General features: G+C 47.8%; 1 protein-coding gene across 1 annotated transcript; it reads right to left on the reverse strand.

Moving 5' to 3' along the window:
• Window positions 1-7,283: 7,283 nt before the first annotated feature.
• On the reverse strand, window positions 7,284-9,703 carry zgc:123278 (uncharacterized protein LOC641569 homolog). The gene is made up of 6 exons (XM_029153777.3): window positions 9,544-9,703; window positions 9,374-9,458; window positions 9,200-9,265; window positions 8,952-9,112; window positions 8,766-8,868; window positions 7,284-8,632 (listed from the first exon to the last, which is right to left on the reverse strand). The coding sequence occupies exons 1-6, from the start codon at window positions 9,583-9,585 to the stop codon at window positions 8,514-8,516; spliced, it is 576 nt and encodes a 191-aa protein (XP_029009610.1). The 5' UTR covers window positions 9,586-9,703; the 3' UTR covers window positions 7,284-8,513.
• Window positions 9,704-10,431: the final 728 nt, after the last annotated feature.

Here is a 10,431-nt window from a genome sequence, read left to right on the forward strand (position 1 = left end):
GCACTCCGCGGCCACGCGGCCGGAGCGCACTTGATTTACAGCCGCCGTTATTTAAACTGCTCGCCCTCGCTCCGTGTGGTCTCACAGTCATTCTGGGGTTGAGTTGCAGTTGAGTGAAACGCTTCTGACGGCGTGGCTTGATTCAAGCGGAGCGCGTTCAAACGCTCTATTCAGCAAAGCGAACTACTGTAGATGCGGGAATGATGTCAACATTTCCATATAAGCTGCGAAATTACATGAGATACATGTAATACGGGGTAGATACATACGGGGAAACACAAGAGCTTGTGTTGAACGTCTGAGGATGTCACGTGCTTTTTACAGCCTGGCCACTGGACAAAGCAAGTCAAGGTGCAGGTTTGTTTAATAGAAACCAAAGGGAGCAACAGACACTAACACTGTGTCATGATGCAACACGCAGCGGGGGAACATTCGCTTCCCACTGGCTAATCCCCACTTAAGGCATAAACACAAACAAGAGATGAATATGATTAGATGGCAGCTGTTACGCAACGGGAGCCATCACTTCTGTATTCAACCTCATCGCGCACATCCAGCCAAGCATCCTCTTATTTAATCCGTTGAATGTTGAGTGAATAAAGCAAAAACCTTAGGTGGATTAATTAGCACTGCTGGAGCTAGACTGGGTGAAGCGCGTTCAATTAGAGGGACTTTGAAGGGAGCTGAGACTGAGCCAAGCAGACGTGGCCCCTGCTGGCGGAGAGGCCCTCAATGGGTAAACAGGAACACGGAGCTCTACTACAGGGGGCTCATTGGAAAAGACCTCAGGAGGAGGAGTTCAACATTCGCTCTCATCTGACACAGCATAATGTTCACACAATGCGACGGCGTTCTAACCGTCATGTCTGAAGCGCGAGGTGAGTGGGATGCTCCCGCCTGCACGCTTCATGGTGAATGACCACAGACGTGTATGAAGAGCCTAGCCTGTCCTTAAACACGTGGCCGTAGTCTGGTACTGCACCAAGTCAACTCCTGTAAACAGTGCCACAGTTCCCCACAGAGAATCATTCTGCTGGGCTCCGTTTGTCACCTGGGCAACAACACATTGTTTAGAGCAAGCAGATACGCTAAACCTCACCACAGTAACCAGATAGAAATGGAGCAAACCGTCGCATCCTATGTATATACGCTATAGTAAAGGAGACAGCCAGGCCCGGAGCAGGAAATATTGGGGTTGTGGGTAAATAAAGGGCAGATACCTCAGGCTGGACCCTCCTGTTCCGGCCCCAGCAGCATCCGTGGAAGAGGTTCAAACCACAGCAGGAAGGTGAGGTCCCCTCTTCCCACATAGCAAACCTCCCCCATGCTGCCACAACCATTCCCCGAAGCCCACCTCAGCCTCCGCACACCATCTCCAGCCAAAGGCGAGCTAGTTGTCCTGCTGTTTCCTGCTGCTCACTCAACTGCTCCTTGACTCCATTTGAATGAAGGCTCTCCTTGAACTCAGCCAAACCTGGGACACAGAAAGTCCTGAGATGCTGAATCACTTCTGGCTGCACAGCCTCCCCGTCGCCCTTCTCCCCTGGAATCAATTATTCATATCAAGTTCTGTTCAGGTCGTGTGAGACCTCGCCGCCTCTGCGTTTTCTTCCCCGTCGGCTTCCTTCAAATTCCGTTTCTCCGCTCCAGGATGCAGAGAGAGCAGGGAGGCGGGCTGCAGACACACAGTGAGCGGATACTATGGCTCTGTGCTGCTGCTGTAACCGGTGAGGGAGTGCTCTCTGCGCTCTGCCGCTGCCGCTGACGTACGGCTGGGACTCATCAAGGGACCCGTCCTGAGACAGGTGCACAGCGGCGGCACGGGGCCCCCGGGGACCCGTTTCCTGCCAGAGAGGCCTCTGGGAGCGTAGTTCCCAAGCCCAACCCCCCCCCCACCCTCGGTTCGATGGTCACCCACAGTTTTCCTGCCTCTCCTCCGCATCACTGCATCCTGGAGACGTGGCCCCTGTCCCCCAAACCCCCTGTCCCCCCCCCCCCCCCATCTCCTCTGCCACCCCTGCAGCACGCACAGTCCTGCTGACAAATGGCGCGTAGGTGAAAGCTTATCCCACCACACCCCGGCTTCCCCCGCCGCTGGGTAACCGCCGAGTCCACAGCGACGGAGCGCGAGCGAGTGTTTTAATTGGCTCTATTCGTTACTGATAATCACGCGCTGTAATGAAGGTGACACGTCGGTTTAAAGCAGAGCTTTGATGAGTAAAAAGTAAGACTGTAAATCACCTTTTTTTTTGGGGGGGGGGGGGGTGACAAGAAAAATGCTGCTATTTCTGTCGTGCTGGATTCTATTACTGCCCCATCAGCCGGCCCCGGTGCTTATATGACAGAAATAGATGCTGTAGCTCTCCCTTCTTACTCACCTTTAGGCGTTTTTTGTGTACGACATGATTCTGTACGCAACCGCAGCCGAGTGGTTGCCGTTGGGGTCACAGCGAGGCCCACGTCGTTGTGCACCCGGTCCAGACAGGCTGAGCAGCAGGTGGACGAGGCTCCGCTCTTTGGATAACTCCTCCGGGCTCTTTGGATAATTGCTACCAGGTGTCAGGCAAAGCGAAGCGCGGCCACACGAGCTGCCAGTCAAAACAGACGCTATCGGTGTCCCATGCCGTTCGGCAGCGCCAGGGTGCGGGTAGCTTGACCTGGCTGGCAGGTGGCGCGCAGCATCTGCAGATTTAAGCGGGCGGCGAGCTCCTCAGTGACAGCGTGTCCATGTGAGATATGGGTCGAGTTCACAAGTTGACCCAGGAGCGCGCACTCGTAGAGAAACACGGGCGATTAAAGGCTCAATAGTGGCTTAATAACGGCTTGTTAAAGGAGCTGGGCAGCACAAACAGCATTAGAAGTGGGAATTACCACAATGTTTCCTGGTGTTTTTTATTATTATTGGTATTAATGGAAAGTAGACATATTAGAGCTTACTTCAGAACAATCACATGACACAAACATCCAGCATGCGTTCACCCTGCGCTCTGCAGGGGGTCTGATGACTGGCGCCAGTGTATCACAAGGTGGAGATGTTTACACCTACTGGTATTTGATTACAATCATTAACTTAAGTTAATACACATTTCACTCAACGCCACTGGCTGTGAGGCCGACAGCTCACTCCCTCTAAAGGGATTTTCAAAAACGACTGACAGGAAGTGATGTCACACACCGAACACGACAAACATGGCGGCACCTCCCAAGGCCGGACGATAGAACCCTAAGCTGGAAGTCCTGTTCAGCACGCATTGGTAGAGCGGTGTATGAGTCTGTTGTGTCAGCGCAGAGGGGGAGCTGTTTGTTTTACTGAGTCCATCCACACATGGACATCTGTGTGTTTGTATGAGCTGGCTGATGGAGGTGGAGGTTGACCCACGGCCTGATAATTGTGTCAACACTGCCTCCGTAGAGAACAAATAATCCTCCCTCCCTAAAATATTATTCATCGCTTCATGTACAGTAATAACCATAACAGACCCTGTTGAGCAGGTGGCTGGTTTTTTATAAACAACAGCATTTTCAGAAAGAATGGTGCTTTACTTTTAAGACAAGAATAGTCTCCTCTTGGAATAAATCCTGTTTCCCAGGCAACCATCAGCTAACTACAGGGAATCCTCAGCCCTTGCTGACGCAGAGGCTTCTCATTTCAGACACACATGCACACACGCACGCACGCACGCACGCACGCACGCACGCACGCACGCACGCACGCACGCACACTAGCTTTGCACTAGCGCTTTGCTGAAGTCGCTCATTACATAATGACACAGCATAAAATGTTCCGCAGAACCACCCTCTGTTTTTCTGCATGAAACAGACGGTTATGAATGAACACCCGATCTCCTATTTTTCCCGTTTCGCCTGACGATAATGCTGACTCGTGAAGATCCACCCTAACGCTGAGCTTCTACGACAGCTCTCTCCATGCACATAACATCAGATCTGTTGAGCAATCATCTGGCTGTCTGTCCGGGCTGCTACAGTGTTGGATGTCTGACCTCGTTAATCATCCTTTCGTCTACGATGCGCCGCTTCGCATCACTGGAACGGGACCCGACCCACGTCTGGCCCAGCTCGAACCCACCTGCCTTTAATCCGAGCTGATCGCATTGAAGAGGAACTGTCGCACTTGCGGACAGCCGAGGCAGGCGGGGTGTAAAGTTTGCACAGGTGCGTGTGCGAGCGTAAGAGTATGAGTCTATCTCAATAATCGAAATGTGTGTCAGGGTGCTAATTATGCTTCCACCTCCGCGGGGTTGAGCCCGTATCATGTGCAGCGTGCATGACTCCAGACGCGGCCCTGCCAGGTCCGAGAACCTGAGGACGGAGGCCACTTGCTCGGGCAGCGAGGCCTGCGTGAGTGACGACGGCCCGGCATCTCTGGCAGCTGTGGGGCACTCACCTTGTCCCAAAAATGATTCTGATGAGTGCTCCGAAAGGAATAAAAACCGAGGCGACGCAGTTTGAGTCGATCTAGAACTTCTTTTACTCACTAATAACCTTAACCCTGCTCTGCTCTCTCGCCCGCCCGTCCTCTCGTGGCGCTGACAGGCAGCGATGAGCTCCGTCGCCCAGGTAAGGTGAGCTCCGCTTGACCCCCAACAACCCCCCGCCACCGTCCGCGACAAACCTTCACACCATAATCCACCTTTGTCACCGCTTGGACACCGAAGACTCGGAACCTGACGCGGACAATGCGCTTCTTTCAGAACGGGACAATTAGCGCCGACTACAGCGCCTGATTCAGCGACACGTGTGACAAATGCGGACAAAGGAAACTGAAATGCTTGTTGTGGTTCGGTGCCAAATACAAGGAGCGGTTCAGTTTCACACGGGACGGAGCGGATCGAGCCTGTAACGGCTCTGATGCCTCGGGTGTAATCCTCTGAATTGGCCTTCGGGCCTTTCTCATTCAACAGAAGCCACAGGTGCTGTGTTTACTGACACACGTGGGCCTGCGAGACCAGCACACAGGGGTGAGTCTAATTACAGCCACAGCACGTAACACACTTATGGAGTCGGCGCATTTTGTACGATCAACCAATCCATGAACCTAACAAGGTAATAAGGACCGGATATTCTTATATAACAATGTTTTAGATAAGCCCTCACATTATTACACAACAATGCTCCTGAGCTTATAGCGATGGAAGGAGAGGGTGCGATGGGGGAGGACGCTGGCAAACCCTGCTGAGCGTGAGTCACCGTTAAAGCAAAACAGACACCTGCGACAAACCCAGGCAGGCACTCATTAACAAAACTCCCCAGGGGGCAGTTTGCCCGGCGTCCTTTGCAAAGGCTCTTATTGTTTATCGGAGTCCGGGAGCGTCTCGGCTCGGCCGTCGCCTCCGGAGCGGCGGCATCGCCGTGGAAACCTGCCTCGGCGGCACCACCCGGTCCGGTCCGCGGATCAGTGGGAGGGCAGCAGTCATCCACGCCTCTGCAGACGCTCACGTGCAGGGAGGCGATGCCCACGCGACCGTCCTGACGCGCACAGCACGAAGCAACAGAAAGCAAAGGTCGAAATAGGAGGCCCCAACTGTGTGTTTGATGCTCAGATGCCAATTTCTCGCACGGCGGCCGTGTAAACAAAGTGCTCAGTGACACTGACCTCTGGGTTTTAGTTCTGTGGAAGTGACTGGCTTTAATTTGGAGGGTCCGGTGTCAACAAGCGACAAAGCTACGGTGGGAAACTCTATCGGGGCAGGGTTCATCCGAATAATGGGGAGGCCCACTCCCTGTTCCCCGGTGTGTGGGGGTAGAACCTGAGCCAGGTGATTGGGCCGGGGGAACAATGTGCGAAAGCAGGTCGCCAAGTGCAAACAAAGAGAAAACCAGGTCACGCTATGACTGTGTTACAAACAAAAACTAGACGCGCGTGCGGAGGTGGTGATTCTAAACGCTACCCTACATTCAAATCTGACCTATGACCTCAACGCAGAGAATAACCAATAAATATTGAGACATACCAGTAAAGAGCCTGACAAAGCGCATCATCATCATCATCATCATCATCATCATCATCATCATCATCATCATCATCATCATCATCATCATCATCATCATCATCATCATCATCATCATCATCAATTCAGACATGGAACGTTCTCTATAACGTTTCATAATCCAATGTGGTGCCTTGAGTACGAGTCCTTCAGCCCTGGAGAAGTGTTAATAATACACATTCTAATAATACCTTGGCACAAAAGAATATAATGCTTCTTCAGAGGGACCTGCCATGACTGCCTGATATAAAAAGACGGCCGAAATGCCAGTGGTGGACGTCAGCGGTGAGTCACAGCATGTGAAAGCTACACACATGAAGGCTCGCCGCCTGCCACCTTCTCAGGGCATCTCGCATCTAGAACGGGGTGAGAGCAGCTGCTTGCGTCTGTTTTCTAATGACGCAGACGCTCTCTGTCCTCTGGGGACAGCCCAACCAACCATCAAGCTCCTTGGCGATGCCCAAAGATTGTCTGTGGTGTTGTGTGGAGCGTCTGTTGTCTCAACCACCTGCTGGCAGCGCCATTGCTCATTAATGAGAATATCTTTGTGATATCCTCTCTCTTGAAAGCAGGGATGGGATTAAACATGAAAAAGTTTGGTCTTCACATCCTGAGGTGTGCAATGAATTGCTCACAAGAATTTTAGTGTTTACTGTGCATTTCGCTTGGCACCCACCCTTTCATAAATCTGACTCATTCTTCTCTCCAGATTCCTAAAATAAGCGGCCAGTTATTGCACATGTTTTATTCAATCTAATACAAGCCCTTGTACAGTAGCTGCACACTAGTCCTCAGACCTACAAACTGCATTGACAGTGAGGCAAACAGCTCCCTGTAGGAGCTCGGGTCTGAGGGGCTCGCTGAGGACAGGAGGAGGGGCTGAATCTGCCCGTTTCCAGGTGAAGGCCTTCCTGCTGTGGACCTTTCCAGGAACGGAGGACGGCCGCGAGCGGAGGACCTCAGATACAGTATGCAGGCTCCGCTGCCCCAACGTTTAAATATGGGCAAAGGGCACCGCTCTCAGGCGGTCCAGGGGGCGCAGGCCAAGGACACGGCCAAGTAGAACATGTTCCCTAATAAATCACTTCTGCTGAGTGCTCACAATCACCTAAATAACATTTGTTTAATGGTCTGCACATCAGCACAGGGTGTACAGTTGCACGGAGGCAAAACATGGACACCGCTATGAGCCATGGTAACATACGCAAATACTGAAACACTATATTCTTATACACTATATTTTATATAATGTTTAAATAAAAACTTGAATCAGCATCACAAATGTGTGTGTAATTTAATATCCACGATATTTTTGAAGCCATTCATATACAAAGAAACCTAAATAAAGTATAAACTGCTTATTGTAAAAATAGCATCAAGTCAAAACTGTCAGCAAAGAGAGAGTTGTTACACGTGAGAATAATATATTTTTATAGGTTATATATGTTGGACTCCAGTCTATTAATTATAGTAAGAAAATTAAATAGTGAGCAAAATTTAAATAGGTTTGAAGTATTTTATTTTTAATGCATATTTAATTGTTGAGGTTGGCTAGTTTTGCTCAGAGTGAACTCAAATATCTTGCAATTAAAACTGTGTATTTTGTTGCCTCTTTTTTTCAGGGTCACACCAACTCTCTGCCAACCCTGGAAACCTCCACTAATAAAACACAGACACAGACTTTACTCACATCTAGTGGCAGCAGCATAAAACTACAGCTACACTCTATTATATTACTAATAGAGTGCCTGGGATTGCTAGATAACGTCACTTAAGGCCTGGATTATTTTATGTGACAGTGCCTTAAATACTGTTGGCTTCAGGTGCATAAACTCATGGTCACAACACATGTATATAAGCTATTATCATCCATGAAATTAAAGGCTGTTTCCACACTATTGATTTATTATAGAACGTAATTTGTAAATATTTACATTTTCTATTAACATATTCTTCTTTTAAATATTTTTTAAATTACACATTTCTAACATAATATAATATATTACAATAATATATAACATAATATTCATAATATTGAATGAACAGCTGAAGCACGGACAGTGACTCATGCTGTGTAACTCAGATTTATTTCTGTGCGTTACATCAGTTTATGTAGCTATTAGCTGGATCATGATGATGAGAAGCATTGTCATGACAAATTACATTTAAATGATAAACTACAGAGCTGGTATTTCCTCCTGTGTTGATGACCTACATAAAGCAAACTGTTTCACTGGATGTCCCATATTAAGTAGTAAAAGAAATAAAACCAGTCTTTCTCCGGTCAAAAGTCCAAAACACTGACTGAGAGAAAAACAAATGTGTGCAGGTGCGGCTAAAGTACAACTTTATGAACTTATAAAGTCATTCAGCTGTTCACATCCAGTTCAATGTTCATTTAAGAACATTGAATTCCACCACATGGAGATAATGTACCTTTGCAACATGCTTAAGTATATATAATTGAATGAATAACACATAGAGCTTGTCAAATTCCAGTACAAACTAACAGTTGCTTTCATTTTCTTGCCAGGAATATTGACCATCTTCTCCAAATAAAGAGAAATACAGGTTTCCATCTGTGTTTAAAAGCGCCTCTTCTTGCCTGTAGAACTGCAGCCAGCCTGAAAGATGATGCTTAGAATTCACAAACATGTTGACAGCGTAGAGATGCTTTCAGCTCTAGATTTATTAATGATGAACTTTTTCCACGTGTGGCCTGGATAAATATCTTTGATCTACGTTAGGGCCACTTACATGGAGCTTGCTCTGGGTCGGGGAAAGGCCGTTTACACACAGGAGGGAATTCTCCAAAAACACCAAGCATCACCTGCAGCAATCTCACCAAGTCACAGTCGCCCTGGCAGAGGAGAGGAAGCACGGGAGGTCACGTCCCTGTAACGCTCCACATGTCAGAGAGGGGACGTCACGCGTGTCTCTTACGTTCCACTCCTCCAGGTACGGCAGCACAACCTCGCCGCTGCTGGAGACGTACTTTCCCGGGACGAGCATCATCTCCCGCGTGGGCGTGACGTAGCAGATGGGGGCCGTCTGGGGGTACGAGTCCTCGACCCACACGCATATGGGTATGTTGTAGCTTTTGTCTTGAGAAGTAACAGGAAACAGGGTTTGTCTGAGTCATTAGATTCATGTTCTTCCTTCAAGAACACAGTATAGACATAGTTCTATACCTGTAAACGTCACGGGGATGGTTCCGCTTAGACTCATCAGGAGTTTTGTGCTTCCGTCGTTGTAAACTACACAAAAATGAAAACAGTACAAACATAAATACAGTGTAATAACGAACTAACTTTAAAGTAGTTATTTAACTATTCCACCTTGGAAATGCTCAGGCACAGACTTACCGTATTTGTCCATCATGGGGACAAGGTTTTTGAAGTGAGTAATTGTGACAAATATTTCATGGGCCACATGTTTCCGAAGATACGTCTTCAAAAGAATAAAACAAAAAACAATCAGTGAATAAAAAAGTCCACCCATACAAATTTTATTTGGAGAATGAGTCATTCTGTACCTTTGGAAGCATTTTCCTAATGGCACCCTCGCTGTACGGCATGATTACAGTTTATCCAATGAAATAGATCTCGTCTGCGCCTTCCAAAATCACCAACGCTTACTGAACGTTGTGTCTCTGTTTGTCTGGGGTTTGTAGATAATCTTCTGTACTTTATGACCCCGCAAATCCAGTAAGAGGACGTGCTAAATATGCAAATCACCTGCTCTAAAAAGCAATAACTAGGCTGCATGGCGTGAGCAATCAAACACAGTACAACTTACACCAAATCAATTGATTTACTGTACATCAGATCAGTACTGTGATATGATTTGTTTTATGGCAGATAAGCTGTGGTTTGTCTTGGTTATACACAGTGGTTCCACCTGTAGAAATTCATGCAAAATGTAATTTGTGTCAAAACTGCATTTAGATTTGTCTGATTTATGACAATGTGAACAATTACACAATAATCGTAGCTGCTTCTTTAATTCAGATATTGATTTGATGCTGTCGGGGGAAATATAATAGTGCATCAACAATTTCTCACCACTACAGATGAAATTAGTTTTTAATGATGAACTACATTCAGCCTTTTGAGAAATTACCTGAGTGATTTTCTTGGTTAGAACGTACCCAGTGTAAACCCAAACGCTTCGACAAGTTCAACCAAATGTGTTTACCCCGTCACACTGCAGATCAGCTCATAAACATCTACTGTGTCAACACTGCAGCATTTATGACCTGAACCTTCACCACAGATGAACTCCCCGACACCGCCGCCTAATAAATATTAACTGTGTTCAATGATATGGTTACCATAACAGGAATAACTGGGCTCAAGAACATCTATATACCTCATGTTTTACACAATAAATATTGTTTTTCCAGGTGATTTGCTCGGCTGCT

This window comes from Betta splendens, chromosome 6 (assembly GCF_900634795.4).
Source record: "Betta splendens chromosome 6, fBetSpl5.4, whole genome shotgun sequence".
Classification (NCBI taxonomy): Eukaryota; Metazoa; Chordata; class Actinopteri; order Anabantiformes; family Osphronemidae; genus Betta; species Betta splendens.